The sequence below is a fragment of the Poromitra crassiceps genome (assembly GCF_964638095.1).
Source record: "Poromitra crassiceps genome assembly, chromosome: 23".
NCBI classification, from domain to species: domain Eukaryota; kingdom Metazoa; phylum Chordata; class Actinopteri; order Beryciformes; family Melamphaidae; genus Poromitra; species Poromitra crassiceps.
The window spans coordinates 22,229,881-22,251,638 of NC_139639.1; the positions used below are offsets into that span (position 1 = coordinate 22,229,881).

Below are 21,758 nucleotides of genomic sequence, written 5' to 3' on the forward strand. Positions count from 1 at the left end.
ACATACGTACATAGAAAAGCTAAAACCACAATAAAAAGATTAAAAAAAAAGGAAATGCAAGCTGTACAGTTGAGATAAAGACACCCAAGGAAGGAGCTTATACAAATGTGAAATTAGAAGGAAAAAATAACAAAGCATTGGGATCAGGATTGGTTTTTGAAAATGGCTGACCAGCGCGATAACCAAATTACGAGATTAAAAATATCTCCTAAGACTCTACTGGTTCTTTAGATGGTTTTTTATTTAGTAATACCATGATCTAAGTGCATTTGACAAGGGCTAGCCTATTAGTTAATGTAATGCAGGCGAGGAGGAGCTTGAGGTGAAGCTTGCTATTTAGCTTTCTTGATAGATTTATTTCAAAAAGAATTTACTAAGTGACCACCACCTCCTCAAACCCAGCGTCAGCGTCCACATCCACCTTTCATGTAGGTATGTGTAGTGGTCAGCCATCTTCTACCAAAAATGCAAATGAGAATCAGCCTCTGAGGCTTATGAGAAGTGACTGAGGTGGCTGTTCTCTTTACGGTGGACGAAGGTGGGAGTGCGGTTTGGGAGAGAGAGCTTGACGGAGTTTAGCCGCACCATGCTGCACCTCCCTCACCGCAAAATACTCCACGCCACACCTCCCACACCGCTCATATTATAGAGGAGATTCTTTAGGAGACCACATGCAGTGTTTAATAATACATAAAGCCATATCGGTGGAAGGAACAACATCCAGTCAGTGAGCTGTCTCTGCTCGTCTCCAGCTGAAATAACAATCAGGAAGTAAAGGAGGAGAGAGAGGAAGTCGAGGAGAGGAGAGGAGAGAGTGGAGAAAGTGGACCACTTACTCTCTCATCAATAGTTAAAGAGAGAAGCCTTCTAGTAAAGCAAAAATGTCCATGTCTTGAATAGCTGTTGACTTCAACGGTTATGTATGTTTTTAAACTATGCAAGATGTTTATGTCAAGAGATGCACATGTCTTATCAGCCTGCTAAAGAGAAGTCCCATCCGCCCTAATTGAGACTCTGTTGTTTTTCCATATTTGCCCAAATTAAATTCTGGCTTTGGGTATGGATGCTTTTCCACCCACAATAAGTACATTACATTACATCATTTATCAGACGCTTTTGTCCAAAGCGACTTACAATAACTGTATTAATACAACTCAATTGAAAAGACAGTTGCCTGCTCACGCTCAGAAAGGTTTGGGATTGTTTTCCTGTGTTAGAAGCCTTTATTGTTCACATAAGGAATTCATATTGTGACAGAATGTATATTTAGATCACAGATTTTATTGTAACAGCTTAATTTAACGAAGAAGTCCAACTTAATAAAAAAAACAAAAAACAAAAAAAAACATTTTTTCGCCTGTGAACTGAAGCTGACTTTGATAGATTTCCACTAGGTTACGTTTACCTAACCTTTCCAGACACTATTGCGTGTACGTTGGAAGTTAGGATGAAGTGGTAAATGGCCACATAGGCGTTGGCTAGTATTTGATCTTTCTGCTAGTGGGACGCCAGCCAGGACATGTACCATCTGTCTGCTGTCAGTGAGGAGGGATGCAGGCTGAGAGAGATACAGCCTGAGGAGGAGACAGTGAACTGGACTGTGGAGTAGTAAACCATTGTATGTAATAGGATTCCTGTAATCTGATTACAAAACACTGATACCTGCAATCATTACAGTTTCTTAAAACAAACCAAAATGAACAGATTGCAGATACTTTTGGAAAAAGTAGGTAAATAACCTGTTGGATTACTCAAAATATATTTTTAATAAATGCATTTAGATTTGGCACACAGCCATATTATTTTACATATCATTTTACTTGTGCTTGAAGTAATTGCAGGCAATGATTCTAATAACATTATTCAAATGAGAGTATTGAAACAGGGTCAGTTGTCCATTTAACTCCAGATACTATAGATTTTGGATGCAAGGTAATTCAATAGTAATGACAAGTAATTACATAACCAAATTAGAGTAATCCAATTAATTATGTCGCTGATTATAAATTGAAGCAGATAGCCAATAATCTACATTATGTAAGCTATATAGCATTTAAATTGTTTGACATATTCAAACATCCTATAGGCGTGGATACAGCCTGATTACCCGTCCCTGACTGGCCATTTCGTCAGGCCTTGCTCACAGAGTTGGCCTGCAGTCTCTCCTCTCTCTCCCCACATGATTTTCATAGTCCACTTCACTGGCTGATTCAAACTCGGCTCACCTGTTTGCTGCTCCACTCTTGAGCTCTCCATGGTGCTGAACCTGTGTTGAGGCATTTAATGAGCAATTTTTGCCCATTTAGTCGGCCCTAGTTATCTATTTAAAAAAATCCGCCTCCATTAGGTCACCCGCAGGGGTGCTCTTTACGCTTCCAGAAAGATTCAGCACGATCGCACGTAAAATGGCATAACTGTGCCTGTGGCCGAACTCAGTCACTCACACAGACACACACACAGACACACACAGACACACACACACACACACACACACACACACACACACACACACACACACACACACACACACACACACACACACACACACACACACACACACACACACACACACACACACACACACACACACACATTCTACATCTAATCATGCACAGCAGAGACACACAGTGCATTTTTTGAATTGTACTAGTGGGAATTAGAAAAGGGATTGAGCTCAATTCAGTGCTTTGTTTTGATGGTCCATTTCATTTTGCCTGTTGAATCTTGAAGGACATGCAGCATTTAAATTGGTATTGTTAATTCAAACCAGATGTTAAAGATGAATAATTCATTAGGTGTAATTTTCTTTTAAAAGCCACATCAATGCAATAAGCCCAAGGATACGTCAGTAGAAGATTGCATGCAACCTGTTGTTGTTTGCTATGTACCGTCTCGACATCCCCAAGGCATTAAAGTCCCTGGAAACCAGAAATATTTCTTTATTATTTAGCATTTTGAGTTCATCACATCACAGGACCCTATGTTAATAAGCCACCAGCCAAATTTGAACGATGAACGTCGCAAAGTATATAAATTTAGGTTTGACAGTCTGGCAAAACTCATGACAAAATCATTATTTTTTAGAGTGTATTTCTCCCGCGGACTGTGTGGGCGTGTCCCATCTGCAGCAGGTTTTCCGAGAGAGAGAGCGCGAGACAGAGGGGGGAGGGAAACGGAGAAAGAGATCGAGTTACACAGCACTCGCGAGTGTGTGTGTGTGTGTGTGTGTGTGTGTGTGTGTGTGTGTGTGTGAGAGCCACCAGCCTGTGTGTCTCTCGCTCTCTGTCTCACTAGTCCCGAGAGAGAGAGAGAGAGAGAGAGAGAGAGAGAGAGAGAGAGAGAGAAGCATAGCGCTTGGCAGACGGCACACAGAGTGGGAGGGAGACGGACAGCGAGGGAGCGCTGTCACTGGGGGCAAAGAACGGACAAAGGGAGGGTGGGTGCGGATTGCGCGCGTGTACAAAGGTTATATAGAGCTTATGACGTCATAAGCTCCTGCGTTTTAGCACCTCGCGCACTGCTGTCTTCAATGAGGAAGTACTTTGTAGAATCTTGTAGAAAAGTGGCGATTTTAAGGCTTTGGGTTGAAAGTAATGTATAATAATTTCGGAGGCACAAAATTACTAACATAAGACCCTAAATAACATAGTTAGAACGTTTTTGTGGATTTTGGTTTCCAGGGACTTTAAACTCTCAATGGACATTAACAAAATATAAACTGTTTCTCCAATCTGATATGGGTAATAGACAATTTAAGAGCCTGTAGATGCTGTATGCCTTGTTGAATGGGTACTGGCGTGACTACATCCTCAGGGAGTCTTTCAGTATATATGAAAGTTGTATAAATATTTTATGCTATGGCTTGTTTATTAGGTTTATGTATTAGTTTGCAGACCTAACAGATGGGATCTGGTGGTTTTCACATATCACCTACTTTGGCTCAGTTTGTGTTCAGTTTTTTTTTCTATTATCCAACCATTTGAAATGGTCTAAGACACTTTTTCTCCCTATTGCCAAATGGTTTCCTGTTCTTTTAATTTGTAGGTTCTGGCATTGGTTTTGGTTTCCTCTGACAGGCCAGATTATTGCATTGGTGTTCAAAAACGTTTCATTGGTCCTTCCAGAAACGATGGTCTGGCAACACCACATGGCTAAAGCAGGACTTTATAGTGTTGAATGGATAAGACTCAGACTCTGATTGATTAGGGACAAAACAGTGACTGTTAAATTCAAACTGAACAATGGCCTTTATTTTGACAGCATTTAAAAGTACTCTAGGGATGGCATTTTGAGACTGAATACCAAAGAGAAGCATAATGCTAATTCAGGATGAGCGTCATGCAACCAAGATAGATGGCAGTCGGACAACAAAAATCGGTTACATATTGGAAAGAAAGGGACAGAGCCAAAGCAGTCGCATTGTCCAGATCCTGATGACCAATTTAGGCCCAGAAGCTCGCTAACAGTCCTCATAGCGTTTATTTACAAGCATTCTTCTCCCTCTTTGTGAATGCTGAGGGAATTGCAATGGGAAATTAGCACAAATTGTTTTCACTTCAACATTTAATAAGCCTGCCATGGGCTGTTGTTGGGCACATTTGATAAGGTTAGCCCACGGTGGCCTGCTGCTCGGCAGTAGCACCTCACCTTAGCCAGCCCAGGATATGTTGCCTTACTATAGTAAAACTGCTAAGTGTTCCCCACAAGGATGCATTAAATTTAACGAGGCTGCACAGAGAGAGAGCTGGCCTGCTGGTGATGTTCCCCTGTGAAGAACCATTGGACCAAGCCATGCTAGTAATGGAATGGAATGAATTCTTTTATTTTTTATTTTTAGGAAAAGCATGATTGTGGATAACTGAGGGAGTCACTGTCATTCTGTTATCAAACACATTTTCCTTCCCCTGAGGATGAAAATGTTCATTTCCGCCCCAAGAGGAGGTCTGAGAAAGCCTACGGTAGAGAATCATCACCATAACAACTCCTGAAATTATCCCAAATACCTGTAGGTGCGCTATAAAATGGCCATGTGTTGAACAGCTGTGCTAGGTCTTCAATCTGCCCTCATCCTTCCCATCCAGGATCAGATAGATCCACGGCTTATGAGGATGGTTGCATTCTTTACTCACATTGCAGGAAGCCACCGCCCCAATTCAGAACCCCTATGTTATTCCTGTAGTCTCGGACAGTCAAGTTATTGTTTGTGAATATGAGCGACTCTCCCAAAGCCATGAAACCAGATAATCAAACTTGTGGCGTAATCAGGTGTAAAGTCTGCAGCTGCTGCTTTGTGGACCGCCAGAATGTTTATTTGAGGTTTCAACCTAAATAAGCTTTGCTCGAAAGCAGTGTAGCCAGTTCTGAACCACAATATACATGTACCCTGATCCCCCCAAAATCCCCCTTGGGTGCTCTCCCGATCAGCGTCACCATCTTTCCCAAGTCATTACAAGGAGGTTATGTTTTCATTAGTTTGTTTGTCTGTCCTTTAGCAGGATTACGATTTTCGATGAAACTTCGATTTTCATGAAACTTCATCGAAGGCTGTAGCATGGGTCAAGGAAGAACCCATAAAATGTAGGTGCAGATACAATCCAACTTATGAAATATGCATATCATAGCAGACTGGACTATTGCCATTGTCAGAGCTCTGCACTCTGGGCTTTATACCTGATGAGTCTTTGTACTCTTGTTTTGCCTTTGGGAGATAGTTGTCCATCTTCACAAAAATTGATTGATCTATTTTAGGAATAACATATAGGAATTCTTAAATTGAGTGGTGTTCTCATTCAAAATGCCTTTAAAGTGGCAGCACTTTTAAGAGGGAACAAAACTGTGTTTGTGTGTCTGGAGACACCTGTTGTACCGGGACCTACCACAGAAGTGGTTTTGAGTACTTTGCCAGGTGTCTGTCTGTCTGTCTGTCTGTCTGTCTGTCTGTCTGTCTGTCTGTCTGTCTGTATGTATGTATTTCTGTCTGTCTGTGGACAGATATTGTGGACACAATACACAGCTGTGTAGTTGAAATAAAAATGAAGACCACCTTTGAAAATAGGCGTCATCTGAGCAAGGGGGCCGGTACCCCCACATCCTCCCCCCAGTTTACGCCCCTGGCCCACATTTGTTTTAAGTCGCGGGCATTGCGGCTGGTATGATCCCATTGCAAGATGGTCTCTAGTTTCTTTAGCACACAAATGGAATAGCATATGGAGACAGTTAAAGTGAGCGGTGTTAGCCTTCCTTTACGTTGTGAACTCAGCTTGTTGTCCTCCTCCTCCCCATGCAGGCCACACAGGGCGTCTGCTCCAGTCGCTGTGTTTCACCAGCATGACCTTCCTGCTGCTCCACATCATCTATCAGATCACCGTCAACAGCCTGCTGGCCGGCAACTCCATCCACTCCGGCTTCAACTGTGAGTCCACTGTTGCCTTCTGGTCAAGGCTGTAATGATAGTGTGGTTTGGCCATGCTGTAAATATAGAAATCACAGCACTTATTCCAGTGGCGTGCACAGACATTTTGGGGGGGGAAAAGGGCAGGTGCTCAAGTGGAAAAAAGGGCACCCCTCTCATATCTTTATAAAAAATAAAGTTACATACAGTCAGGCCCGGATTAACACAGTGCGGTACCCGAGGATGACCACACTTGAAGTGCTCCCCTCCTTCCACTTTACACGTAAAAAAACATGAAATTTACTATGGTAATAGACAGCTTTGCATGAACTTATTGCTAAGCATGCCTCGTATAGATGGAGTATAATATGATCTGAACAGAGATGTCTTCACTCCATCTGTACACATTATTAAACTTACAGGATGTTTGCTTGGGCATACGTCCTGTGGAATTGCCTGTAGCCTATATGTCATCATCATCATCATCATGTGTCATTTCTATAAGACAAAAATATGTTAAATCAATATTTTAGTGTTTGCACTGCATAACTGCAACGCAAGGGAATTGGCAGATTATGAAAACAGGGGGAAATTCGAATAAATGAATAAATAAATCAATTCCTGGTCCCAGAAAGGATCCATGAATGACAAAAACGGAAAGTAAGGAAAGTTGATTGCAGTTGCAGTTGATTGCAGATGCAGTTGATTGATTTGGTTGGTTGGTTGGTTGGTTGGTTGGTTGTTGGTGGTTGGTTGGTTGGTTGTTACTGCAGTCTGCAAACCTTTTGACTGTAAAGGCGAGCTTGTACGTCTTGAGAGCGTACAAGTATGCCGCTGTTAAAAGTATTTTTCTCTTCTTGTTTCAATTATCATATGACACTTGACACTTTTTCACAGTAGCTTACAATGAGTGCATACAGTTTCAGTATGGGTGGTCTCAATGGGGATCAAACATGAACCCTGGCAGTGTTAGTATCAATAGAAAGTCATTTTTTTTGGGGCTACATACTGTACTGTTTGAGCTCCTGTGTAGCTCAAAGACTTTTTATTTTCTATTTACCACAATGTTTTCCCCTGCATGCTCGCAGCGTTCATATGAGATCAAAACAGTGAGATCTCTACTTGTTTGGGCTAATCACCCACATGTTGACGGCAGGCTGTGTGTGCCATCCATCATGTAGGTCATTTTGTGCTGAAACTCTGACCCGAGGTAGTGAAGGGGAGTCACAGGGTTGTGTGTCACCGGGAAGGTGTCGTTTTTTCACAGCCCGAGGGAAAGATTCCATCCCAAAAAACTAAGCGAAGACATTGAGGTAAACTATGCCCTCTAATAATAATAAAAAACAACAACAGAAATATCTTCACTCTTATTGCATTTTGTCACATAGTGTAGATTTATGAATATAACACATTCCTGGATTTATTTAGCTTCCTTGTGCCATATGCTACCTAGAAAAAAGTCTGTTAAGAAAACACTGCAAGCTACTGACTGAGTGTTGGGAAGGTGTTAATAGCTGGCCTTGAGCTTCTCATGAAACTCGGTATCAAACTGTAAAATGTGAGTGTGTCTAGACGGGACAGACCCTGACCTTGTGTGTTCTAATGACTTGTATTTTCTAATGGAGGTAGAACTCATTTTCCACCATCCAAGCACAGCCAACAGGACTCAAAAGGCAGAACGGACCGTATCGCCTCAGGCAAAAACGCACAGTCGGCAGACTAAATAGTCGCTCAAGGAAATCTTTATTACTGAACGCTCAAGGGCCGCAGCTTTTGATGTATCAAACTGTGGTGTATTTACGGAATATGATCCATGCAATTAGCAGGTTGGAGGGAACACTGATCGATTAGAATATTTTATTTTATTTTATTTTATTTTATTTTATTTTATTTTATTTTATTTTATTTTATTTTATTTTATTTTATTTTATTTTATTTTATTTTATTTTATTTTATTTTATTTTATTTTATTTTATTTTATTTTTATAGTGTATTTGTTTTAATTTCTCTATATTAATATTTTTTGTGTTTGGTTGATGCTTTATTTAGCTAAAAATAAGCGTAGCGGGCGAGCCTAGGAATCGAGCGCGCCTAGCGCGCCAGATGCCTAGTTTTCTAGAAGTACCATCCTCTATCATTTTATTCCTTATGTCAGACTTTATCATAAAGCTCCATTGGAGTGGCATTTATGAATAATATCCTTAGTAATTATCTGCAACATTTAACAGTGAAATCCCTGTTTGAGCCCCAGGACTGCTCAGGATTGTTTTACGACTACATCCTGGCTGTCATTAGACAATTAATGAGGCACATTGTGAAGAAATATAACATCAGCCATGAAGAAAGGTTTCATATTGAGCTAAAGTGAACATAGAGACAAAGTAATTGTCCGTAGCGTAAAAGAACTGACAACCACATTTGTAAAGCACTACAGTAATGTTGCAAGTTTGGATAATAAAGTACAATACTATAAAGCAGTGGTCACCAAAAGTTTGAGAACCACCACTGAGTGGTGGTTCTCAAACTTTTTCACATCAAAGACACCTAAACGGACCCCCCCCCCCATTGATCAGATTTTGTCCCAGACCCCCCATCTGATAAGATGTTGGCTTTTATATATTTTATTACAGAAAGTGTATGGAAACCATGACCAAAAATAGTCATACTTTCTGTCATTGTGTTACTTATGGATGGTATTATAGTGAGAATAACTTATTCCCCTTTTTGCTGGCGACCCCCTCGAAGGACCCCACTTTGAGAACCGCTTCCATAAAGAAACATGTGAAAACATCTTAGGTGTACTGTGCAGTAAGCCACTGTGAAGACCTGTGTAAATATTGTTAGGATTTCCCCTTCCTAATGTCATCCTATTTGGAGTTATTTTTATTTCACATATGAAACAGGAAGCCCAACATTATTCTTTGTCCCCTTGATTTGCTGCCGCTGCTCCACGAATAAACGCCTTATCTCAGGTTGCCATTATCTGACATTTAGCCCCTCGACACCCTTTCCCTTTTGGCAACCGCATATAAACAAGAAGTCCTCCTTTGCGCCGAGGCGGTGATCCTCCTCCTCAGATAACTTTCTATCATTTCCTCCGTGTCTCTACCCGCTGGAGCCAAATAAGCCATTAGAGCCGTAAAGTGAGTTGAGTATGAATGGGAAAACCCTTCCAGACGGCTAACATCTCCAGCCCCCGCAGCAGGTCAGTGACTGGTCACCAGATGAGCCGGGCCTAGCTTTCCTTTGGACTCATCTGTCATTCCTCTGTGCTGACTCAATGTGGCTCGGCTTGCAACTAATAAGCGTTTTGTAATAATTTCCACGGTGGATGGGTGGATCTCATTACAACAGAACATTTCAAGATTTTTTTTTTGAAACATTTTCATTTCATCACTTTCCTGTGATTGTCTAAACTTTTTGCCATTCATTGTCTCGCGTGGCAACCCCCCACCCATCTGGCGACTAAGCAGGTTAAAACAAACCATAAAAACTTCAAGGAATTGCACATGCGATTTGACCCATCTCTCATGGCGATGGACATCTCACCAGCTCATAAGCAGTTAAACGGCCTGGCGAATAGCAATTTTGTGGCTGTCCTTGGCAGTTGTGAGAAAACCCTTTAGAAGTCAGTCCTTTGCAGTGACCTTTACCTCTCCCTCCGTATTGCCACCCACTCACGCACATCCTCTCCACTGTTCTCCAAATGCGACACTGAATTCACTGAATTCTCCCTGGGCGTACAAATTGTCAGATAACAGTTATGACGTGCTGAAAACGTTGATGCTGCAAATCATCAATCTCCGTGGAAGACAGCAGCTGGCAACAGGCCCCCGAGCCAGAAGAGAGAGAGCTCGAGGAGTGCTGCGGAGAGCTTAACAGCCCAGTGCAAAGGGTGTTTTATGATGCTCACATTAAGTCTGATGACAGGTATTTTTGGTTCCTGGCTGGAACAGAAGATGTCCTCGCCTCAACGAACACAGCTTCTGTCCAAGTAACACCTTCCTCGCTGTACTCGGGCTCTACACAGGTCCTTATGGATGAGACTGGCCTGACTTCACCTCTGGCATTCCAAGTGCATGATCGCATGAGCAGCAGGATGTGTGTCTCCTGCTGCACCTGTAGGTTCAGTTTGGGCTGGGTGAAGTTAGGTGTTGCAGATGTTTGGACTTGGGCATTCCAGAAATAGCTGTGTTTTGATTGCGCTGACATTTTGAGTTCAAGGGGTTCTATTTGAAGACTTAAAGGGGCATTAAGTAAGCTATGAGCTCTATATCAGCGACTAGAAGCAGTTGTAACAACATTGATACACCTTATCTTTTCCTAGTAGCACTTCCTTCTGCCCTCTTGAGCTACGGGCCTGTAATTGACATAAACAATAGAGTAAGGTAGCTAATTTGACCAGAGATCCAACAGAAACGTCTAGTGAAGATATCACGTTGAAATATACTGTACTGTGATAATAATACTGCTTTGTCTTCTGCTGGTTTGGCTTGAGAATAAGGCTTTTTAGCTTTTGGAGCTGAAATGTATGTGGAGATGCTGCTCACTTATAGCAGAGGTTCTCAACGTGGGGTCTGGGGACCACTAGGGGTCCTTGGGGGGGTTTCAGGGGGTCCCCAGGAAATTGATGAATCATTAGACTTCACCATCATTTCATTTACAAGAAGTTACCACAATTAGAGAATGTAGAAGAATGGCTGTTTTGGTCATAGCTTCACTGATCACTCTATTGATTAGAAATGGGCTGTCCTATAATCACTCTATTGATAAGAAATATGGGCTGTCCTGTAAATATCAATAACTGCTATCTCTCTACAGATAGTCATGAAATTCTGGACAAAATCATATCTAACAATAACAATATTTTCAGATTTGGGTCCATACAAAATCTCTCTGTGAACCACTTAATGTGTACTAAATTAGGCATACTTGATATTATTATTTTTTCATAATTTTCATAATTTCATAATAACTGTCCCATGTGCTAATGAAGGTGAACGCCTATATAGAAACCTGGCTTGGATGTTGGAGGAATGTTAAGTGGGTGGTGTGATCACGTGTGTTTCCTCCATCACAGATGTTTTGTTACATTAGGATCAGAATTTCTCTTCACATTTCCATTGTTCAACACTAATTTGAACTATTATACTCCTCTACTCTATAGCCAGGCCGTTCTTGTGCCACTGATGACTAATACTGTAACACAGAGGGTTTGTTCTGAGAATCCCTAACTCCTTTCACCCACCCCGTTCCTGTGACTAATTTCTTATTGTAAATTCAGGGTGTGTCATCTATTAACTAAGAAGATTATATTAAAATAATATTTTGACACGATATTTACTGCTGTAAAAATGTGTGTGTGTAAATCCATGGTTGAAAAAAATATATAATTTTTACAGACTGAATCCTTAGAGATATTGCATGAGGAACTTCAGCAAAATTGATGTATAACATTTTCGAATAGAAGTCTGTTTTGACAAGAATGGGTGTAGAAAGGGTTTTGTTTTTACAATTTACAATCTGCAAATTGTTTGAGTTTGTCCACATGTCGGTACAGCAGATAAAGCCGTCCTGATGAAACACTTTTTTGTCTGCGGTCTGTGTTGAGTTGAGCGCTGTCAGTGGAGTGTGTCTCCACATCTTCACGCTCCTCACTGTGCTCTTCAGACCAGAACCTCCAGCACTATAGTCGCTCAGCACATAATTAGCCACCTAATAAACGGTCAAAACACAATGCCATGTCGATGATCCTCAAGAAGCAAACAGATGTTATGTGTTTCTCTTGGCAATGGAACAAACAAAGGCCAATCAGCCTTTGGCAATTCCTTCAATGTGTGAGCTGAATACCTGGAAACGTCGCTTTGAGCTCTCGAGTGACGTTCAGGAACACTTCAACTAGTTCAAGGGGGAGGGGGACAAAGATCATGTGATTTTTTTCCCCTTTATCGTGTATTTAGGGTATCCCAACACTGCTGCAGTGCTCACCAAAAGTTTTTTTCTAATGTGAAATACAACCCCCCCACACACACACACTTTTAAAACAAGTTATGTTTTTTTTTAAGATGACCTAAGTCCTTGCCATGCCAAAAAAAAAGTAATAAAGCATTTACAGACTGGATCTGGCTTCTCTATAAATATTCTCTCTACGTTACATTACATCATTTAGCAGACGCTTTTGTCCACAGAGACTTACAATGGTACATTTTGTCAACAGTAGTGAAACCAACTGTGCATCGCAGTCTTCATCAGCGAAGCTTTTAATTTACTGTCAACACTTCTTTACTTTATCTACACTATAAATGTTATACAGTATATATGTTCCAATACATGTATTGACAGTATTGTTTTAGAAATGAACTCCTCTTGCTAATACTCAGCCAATATTTACATGATATGTATCGTATTGTGGGACCTCACAATATGATACATATCACGATACATTGCGATACGATACATATTGTGATATATTGCAAGTATACTCTACATAATTTACTGAAAATTTTCAAATAGATCTGAAGATACAACTTGCTGTGACAGTGTACCACCCAGGTACTGTAATAATATGTACAGTAACAGTACATCACATTATATTGATAACTGATAAGTGGACAAATAGAGTAAAAACTATTTGATTCAAAATATTCAATATTCTTCTGAAATATCAATAAAGTATTACATGGGGGGGATATCACGATATATTTCTGTATCGTTTTTCTTTGCACAGCCCTAACTTATATCAAAGTTGTGGTCATTAACCACCTGTACAGTATTCAACCTTATTCAAATGAAGTGACTATTGATGTTAATAATTGTTATGCCAGTGGGTTATGATAGATTTCTTTACCCACCAATATATTCATTTTCAATATCTTCCTGTGTTTTTGTCCAGGTTCCATGTGGGAGAAATCAATAAGGCAAATTGGCTTTGAGAGGTAAGACATTGAAGATATTCCGTCTCTTTCTCATCACTACGCAACATAAGTGTTGAGCACACTAACATGTAAAACGGATAATGATATTACAAGATATTTTGACAACACACTCATTAGACTTTTTAGGCTTTAGCTTGATGAGAGCCAGAAAACTAATATGGATGCATAGGACTCTATAGCAGATAACAAAAAACTGTTTCTGACATCTTCCCTGACGATCGCGCTGCAGAAAGTGTGACTGTGGGCTTTGTTGAACTGAGCATGAAGCCTTTTCCCAGACCTTCAGGAAATGATTCTGGACTCAGCCCCGTGACTGTGGGCTGACGAAAGTAAAGGTCACGGTCAGTAATATCACGACCCATGCAGTACGACGATGCCATTAATGCTTCATTGTGTCTGCTCTGTTCAAAACCAACTGTAAAAGTCTTTAAAGTTGCAATGCTATATAAAGATTTTAAAAGATCATACTGTGGTTCTTACCTGGATGCTATAAGAGCAGAATCTTCCAGTGTATTTACAAGTTTACAAAGTGTCCTAAATATAGCAACATCACAACAACATAAAAAAAAAACACTCATTGCATCTGGCCACACCTGTCCCACTGCGATTTCCTTGATGAACGCCAAACCTGATTACGCCTCACGATCAGTTGACAGGCCTATTTTTCCAAGCCTTTGCTGCCGTATCTTTCTCACCACCCACAGTGATCGGATTAAATGCGGTTTCCTGAGTACGGGAATGTCCAAACTCAGCCGCGTCCTTTTTCCAGTACTCACAAGCCCTCTGTGGATAGTATACTGTAAGTGGCGGAAGCTTGGCCGTAAACAATTTACCCCCCCCCCCCCCCCCCCCGCCTGCGCATTTACCTGTTTGTGTGGAGGAACATATATACAGTATGTAAGTGCAGCTATGAGGAACATTATACATGTACAGTATGTGTAAGTGCAGGTACTGTATGTTTGCATGTGCTACATAGGCGGATGCTTTCTCCCATTCCCTGGCCTGCATGGAAGAGAGGCTGTAGGATGTTCCATTAACATCCATGCATCTAAAGTCAGACCTACAGGGATCTAATGAGGACGATTCCCAGCTGTTGTGTATCTTCTCAAGGGGAGACTCGCTCCGTTTGCTCAGGCCCGGCCTCCTCAAACCCTTACTGAAGACCAAATATTTGTATGGTCCTGAACACATTTTGCGCTTTGCATATTTAGATTAGATACACTTTAATGTCCCTGAGGGGAAATTTGGCTTGGGGCAATAGTGCTGCACACAGCTGCAATCACTTAATACAACACATAACCAACAAGACACAATAGCAGATTACATACAAGAATAAAATATATTTATATTGCACGGGGTGTCTGGGTAGTGTAGAGGTAAAAGCGCGCGCCTATCACCGCGGAGACCCGGGTTCAATTCCCAGGGTCAATTCCCAATTCAGACGTTCGTGGGAAGCCGATGGGGTATGAGTCCTGGTCGCTGCGCTAGTGCCTCCTCTGGTCGGTCGGGGCGCCTTCGGGGGGGAGGGGAACTAGGTGGAATAGCGTGGGGGGAATAGCGTGAGTGAAGACGGACCCTACCACCGCTAATGCTATTATAATCTCATGTGATAAGCAGGGAAACTCCGAGTTGTAACTGTTACTGGCTGCTTGACCCTGTCTGGCACTGAGGCTTTCCATCTCTTCCATCCCTATGAGAATATGATGCACCGAGCTTCACAACAATAAAGCAGGCATCACATGGAAACAGACGCCCCCTGATCAGATCAAACTCACCAACGGGAGCCAAAGAGCCCACTATTTATCTGAATGTGCGTTTTCCATTGTGCTGATTAGTTTTCAACTTGTTCACTTTTATGGGCTTTTTATCCAATCAAGAGTGAGGTTGGTTCTGGTGTTCTGGTGACTCTTTGAAATAGCCAGTTGTTTATATCACCATCTAAAGATTTGTTCGGGTTTCTCTGTGCAACCTGTGCGCCGCAAAATCACGATTGTTTTGTTTATTGTAAACAGTTTAATTGCACTTGGAGAGCGGCTTGAAATATAAAGAAAACACTTCTGTGGCCAAACACAGGATGCCGTGTGATTGCTGTAAAACTGAAATAGAAAGTGGTTTGGATGGTAAAAGTGCATTTTAAAGGTTTTTGAAGCCTGTTAGCCATTTCAAGGATTTTTTTTTTTATTTGCGTTAATCGTACGTACAATCATGACACATCGTAAAACTTGTCCTTGAGCCACACAAACGTTTAATCATTTGAAGCCTCTTTTTGCGGCAGCTGTCATGGAAACTGTCTCCCACGACTGTCAACTTCCTGTAATCCTGTTTGAACACATTTTTATGTTTAATTAAAAGTGGACAGACTAATCAAATAACAAATCTTCCAAAAGCTATGTTTGCCCATGGCAATATAACCAATATAACCAATATAACCACCGAAGTTCAAACAATGTCATACTTTGACCACTCGATGAAAGGATGCTCTGTGTGGTCCAGACATCAGGACCAGAGTCAAATATTCTTTGTATAATTCATTCTGTGTGGTGCATAATTACTGCAGAATACTTTATATGTCACATAACTATGGGTTTGAAAAGTACTACATGAATAAAGATTTACTTACATAAGCAGATTTTCATCATCAAAATTGGCACACGTTTCAAAAATCGACATCAATTTCAATCAATTTCACTTAGTTTATGTATTTGAACGAGAGAGAGAGTGAGAGAGAGATGATTGTGTATGCTTTGCTGTTATGATGAATACTAAATTAAGCCTATAACAAGATCCCACAATTTTCATGGGAGTCAACATGTTTTTCAAAGTTTCAGTTGAAGAGAGAAAAACGGCAACACTGCACTCTCTCATAGCTTGTTGTTTCAATGGAATTTCACTCACTTGTTAACGGCAATGCGTTTAAAACAGGCAGGCCTGATTTCATTAAAGTGGGTGGAACTCCATATAAAAGTTGTAAGCAAGCATACAACACGTATTAAAAGACCAGTCCAGTAGCGGAAAGAAATCCAGATTCCCATGCTTTTATCTGAACAGGTAGTGTTTTCTGACGCAAGAGTTCTGATGAAAGTCTGTAGTGATTTTACAACTCTCTTACTGTAAAGGACTTCTCGTCCAATCTGCCTGCATGCAGATGGCAGTAAAAATCATCTTGCAAGTCCATTTTTTGCCATTTTTCTCCTTGATTAGACAGACATAGTAGAGATACACAGGAAAGAGTGGGGGAGAGCGAGCGTGGGGGATGACATGCGATGACAAAAGCCCCAGGCTGGATTCAAACCCAGCGACATGGTATGCGCCTTAACCAACTGAGCCACATGTATTTTTGAGAGAACTGTTTTATATTAGTACCGGTAGTCGTGGTCCGCGGACCGTTTTGTTGTTGTTTTGTTGTCCTCACTCCCATTTTCCATCATTTGGCCATGATCCTCGGCGGCTAAATGAAATGCTCCAGATCACAATCTTGAGTCGATCAGATTGGTCCCTAGTATTGACAGACAGTATTCAGGAAGGCATCTGGAAAATGTCGTGTGCCTCTCCTCAGCTTGTCGTCCGTCTCGTCTGTGTTTGCCCTCCAGTGTGATTGGTGCAGATGCGGGAAACGGCATCCGAGTGTTCATCCCCGACATCGGCATGTTCATGGCCGGCCTGGCCATCTGGTTGCTGTGTCGCAGTCTGGTCCAGAAGAGGCCGCCTGAGGACATGGCCCAGTACAACAGTGACTTCCAACCAGAGGAACAAGTGGGTTTCATTTGTGGAGATACACAGGGGGCCCCTTTGTCCCTTCTTTTGTCTCTCTCATCTCTCTTTCTCTCTCTCACTCTTTCTCTCTCTCTTTCTCTGTCTGTCTGTCTATCTGTTTCTTTCTATCTATCTATCTATCTATCTATCTATCTATCTATCTATCTATCTATCTATCTATCTATATACCGTATCTATCTATCTATATATATATCTATATATCTATCTATATATCTATCTACTCTTTGTAAAAGAAGAGATGTGGTCAAACATACAAAACTGTTTACCATCATTGTTTGTGCATGACAGTAGTCTTTATCATAATAAACCTCTATTAGTAATGCATATTTAACTCTTTTCTGAAACATCTGAGGAAACATACTGTAATCTAATTTCATCTTATTTTGTTGAAACAGTTTTTCATCAGTCCTCATTTGAAATAATGTTTCAAAGCTTCTTGAAAATGCTCTTAATGCATTAAAGGTAGCTAAACTACACTTAACTAAACTATAGTCTATAATTTGTAGTGTAATCTAACTAGGCTATAGGCTTCCAATGAAGGCAGGCAACTCTATTCTGTCCACCAGCTACTTTGGCGTGTCGCTGCCAAAATTCACCTGCCACTCTCACTATTTCACCAGCCACATTACATTTTACAACAGAACACCTCCTGGAAATAATAGTTTAGATGCCATAAAACCTGTCCGCCCTACCGCCCACTTTGGAGCGGACAAGTTAATTCCATGTCTCCCGTCTCCTGTCCTGCTCCTATCTCTCCTTACCTGATCCACATGGCAGGCTTTGCACAGTCATTCGTTTCCCTCTCCCTCTCGCCCCATGCTTGGTAAACTGGGCAGAGGAGAGTATGAGTTTGAGCAGAGCGTTCCCTCCCTGAGAGCGTTGATGACTTGGAAAACAGCCCCCATCCTCTGGCACATCCTTCCCTCTCTTTACGGCCCAGTGGTAATTAAATCCACATTCACTTTCGCTTCGACTGTGGCGCTCACGCTGGCAGAGATGGCACAGCTCCCCCATTACTGATAAACACCAGGAAATCATCTAGAGCCTGTGTTGTAGTCAGGTTTCTTACGTACATCAGTGATGCATTTGAGTTGGAGGCTCTGCACCACCTGCTCTATTTGCCTAATGCCTTATGTGCTGTATCTAAATCAGAGTGGTTGACCCACCTCTCCTGGTGTTTTTTGTAACTGTAACTTTTGTAACTTTACTGAGACTGTAGCAAAGTGATAGAGATGCATGCTTGTGGCGACAAAGCAAATACAGTACTACAAAAGTCGGCCATTGCACCACTTCTGGACACGTGTCAAGTCTCTAATAATTTCTAAAGCAGCCAAACAAGCCACATTTGTGTGGTGGCCTGCAGGAACCCTTCACATGTCGCTGCTGCACATTGTTGGTAATGAGTCAAACAAGGTTGAAAATGAGTTTTGCAGGTATTTTGAGATTTGGAGTGATTTGGTTACTTTCATCTACATAGTACATCATGGTGAAAATTTATTTTCATAAAACAAAAGGCAAAGTATTTATTTTTATGGTTTGGGTGGAATGCCACTGTAGAAAATACAACGTTGTGGAATGTTTGAAGCCATTTTTCTCACGTTTTACTTTTAGACACAATTAAAATACTAATAATAAAAACTTTTGATCTGAGAGAGCTCACTCAGTCATTCAAAATGTTATAAATAGGGGAGAGTTTATAATTTATGGAAATATCAAAAAATGAAAATCTCAAATTCTCACCATGTCAAGGGTTTTTGCAGACCATCACACATTTATGCTCAAACACACTCCCAACTGAAAAGAAAGCCAAGACCTGGGCCTTCAGACTTCAGGGGACAGATATCAAGTGTATGTTAAAACTGGATGATACACAGGCTTTGTTATGCTGGTGCTACCTGTAAGGAATGTGTTTTCAGCACCATGGAGAGCTCTGACCTGAACACTGCAGCACCATTCATCATTCAATACTGAACGCTGTTTGTCATGTGAATGTGATCCTCCAAGGAAGAAGAGGAGAAGCTGAGCCTGGACGACAACGTCCTGCTAGACGAGGACTTTGAAGCGGGGTACGAGGCCGGGGAGGATGAGGAGGACGAGGAGCTGGAGGAGGAAGAGGAGGAGGAAGAGGAGGTGAAGGAGAGCGCTAAGATGAAGGTCCTGCGGACTGTCCAGCAGGTGGCGTCCAAAGTGAAAGAGATCATCGGGAACTTGATCACCACCGCTGGGAAGGTGGTGGTCACCATCTTGTTGGGCCTGACAGGTGAGTGGCTACTACAGTAGTTGAATTTTTCACACCCATTGCTGCACCAACTGCATGCCGGTACCAACCTGAAGCACGTCTAATTGAAGCATTCCACTGTACTTGATAACTGTTTCAATCCTGCATAACTTACCTAATTGCCATTTCGATAGGCGTGTCTTATACAGTACTTTCCTTTATTATTCTCAATTTTGTAGATAGAAACCACCTCCACCTGCACCTTAAAGCATGTTGTTGTGCCATATAATGAATAAACCTGGGCCAAATACTTTTAGCTAATAATAGCATTTGTTTTAACCCGCTTGGTGAGCCAGAATGGGTAGGGTTTGCCACATCGGACAAGAGTGTCGGAATTTTTAAGAAATGATGGGAAATGATTTCAAAGTCAGTTAAGTATATTTTTCTCTGATTGCCAATTAACCTGACACTATCCGAAGAGTTGTCAAATGCGATAAGCCCCACCCATCTGGTACTCTTTGTAGGTTAAAACAAATGCTAAGAATGATTTGCCATCCTGTTCTGATAAACCCCAATCATCTGTGTGTGTGTGTGTGTGTGTGTGTGTGTGTGTGTGTGTGTGTGTGTGTGTGTGTGTGTGTGTGTGTGTGTGTGTGTGTGTCTGTCTGTCTGTCTGTGTGTGTGTGTGTGTGTGTGTGTGTGTGTGTGTTTGCAGGCATCATGCTGCCCTCGCTGACCTCGGCTGTCTACTTCTTTGTCTTCCTGTTCCTGTGCACATGGTGGTCCTTCTGCCAGACCTTCGACACACTCATCTTCAGCTGCATGTGCGTCCTGATGGCCATCTTCAGTGCCGGACACCTGGTCATCCTCTACCTCTACCAGTTCCAGTTCTTCCAGGAGTCCATCCCGCCAGACGACACGTACATCAGGTCATCTTCAGAACAACATACAGTTTATGTAGCCTGGTTAAAACCATCCCGATGACAGGACCTCACTTTCTGTTTCGCTCCACGGATTAGTCTGGACTTCGATTTCAGTGGGCGGGAGTACTTACCTTGACAGACAACCCTTTCAGCCAATCAGCGTCAGCAAATCTAATCCAATTTCAGTCGCAAGAACAGCCAAAACGTGTTTTTCGCCGAGAAACTGCTGGTGCATACTCTTGTTCTGTTTAATTGTTGTTATTGAGTCTAATTCTGCAATGACTGCAGTTATGGCTGCTCTCACATCATGAACTACGACACAGTCATAGTTATATTGTCATTTCAGGAAATTGATTTGGGCGGCTGCAGTCCAGACAGATGTGTGGTGCGAAAGAGAATGAGGCCATTTACACCTGGCATTAACATGCGTTTTCTGCCATCAGATTGCAATCAGATTGTGCTTGACCACATTAGCCTGATTCCATCTGCATAAAGTTGCTGTTTACACCTGTACTTTCAAGTTGTCAAGCACAATCTGACTGCAATCTGATGACAGAAAACACATGTTAATGCCAGTTGTAAATGTCCTCAATGTGAGGTCCTGTGATCAGGATGGCTTTAACCGAGCTACAGTTGATCTTCATTTATTTCATTTATTTAATTATTTATTTGGGGGTGGTGGTGGTGGTGGTGGTGGGGGGGGGGGGGGGGGGTGGGGGGTAGGTTGTCACTGGAACGGTGACCCGGTACGGGTTGGGTTTAGCACCCCAGCCTGGCTCTCTCGTGAGGGAGAAATCCACAAACGCTACGGATTAGCCTCCCGAAAATCTGTAAACATCGGCGCGGCCTGGGGTCCTTCAGGCTAGAGCGAGGTGCTCGGCGCAGCCGAATGACGTGCAGCGCACAGGCCTCCTTGAGGCATCCTCTTTGTCTATGGTGCGGCATAGTAGGATTGCCTTTTGGGAAGGTCTGGTGAGACGAAGGAGGAGCGCGGCCTGGATTAACCCACAGAGCCAATGCTGCGGTGTAGCACTAGCTCTATTGCAGCGGATTGGGCATGATCAACCCTTCCGCGGGCAACGTTGCAGACAGAGTAGGAAGGCTGATCCGTGAGCGGCTGCTTCCGGGACGCGGGTCGGGGTCTTAAGGTGCTCTTATACTCGAGCAAAGCTCCGTGGGGGTGGGGCCCCGCGAGTCTCCGTGAGTCACCGTGTAGACCTCGCGCTGGGGGTGATGCCATTATACTCAGAAAGTGATCAGCATGTATTGTACAATGGTGAGAACAGCCCGTGAAAAGTCGCAATGAAACTCTGTGCAGTACTGAGTGCGCTTTCACTCTCAAACGACCGCACATCAGCACATGAAGGACTCACCAAACTTGTTTTTACTGAAAGCCGTTTTTACTTCTCAGCCCTGATAGCCTACTACTCTGTGCTGCTTTTAATCTCTCTCAATAATGCTCTCAACACAACACATTTACTTGGTGAAATGACTAAAAACGAACAGTTGCAAATCTA

General features: G+C 42.1%; 1 protein-coding gene across 1 annotated transcript in view; it reads left to right on the forward strand.

Annotated features, from left to right (window-relative positions):
- Positions 1 to 21,758, forward strand: part of piezo2b (piezo-type mechanosensitive ion channel component 2b) — a gene marked incomplete at both ends in the record, with an annotated part of 97,204 nt that overhangs the window by 12,839 nt on the left and 62,607 nt on the right. Inside the window, 5 exons of the mRNA XM_083659220.1 lie at positions 6,287 to 6,412; positions 13,284 to 13,326; positions 16,917 to 17,079; positions 19,105 to 19,360; positions 20,034 to 20,247. Of these exons, the coding sequence (XP_083515346.1) occupies positions 6,287 to 6,412; positions 13,284 to 13,326; positions 16,917 to 17,079; positions 19,105 to 19,360; positions 20,034 to 20,247 (802 nt within the window). The remainder of the gene's footprint in view (positions 1 to 6,286; positions 6,413 to 13,283; positions 13,327 to 16,916; positions 17,080 to 19,104; positions 19,361 to 20,033; positions 20,248 to 21,758) is intronic.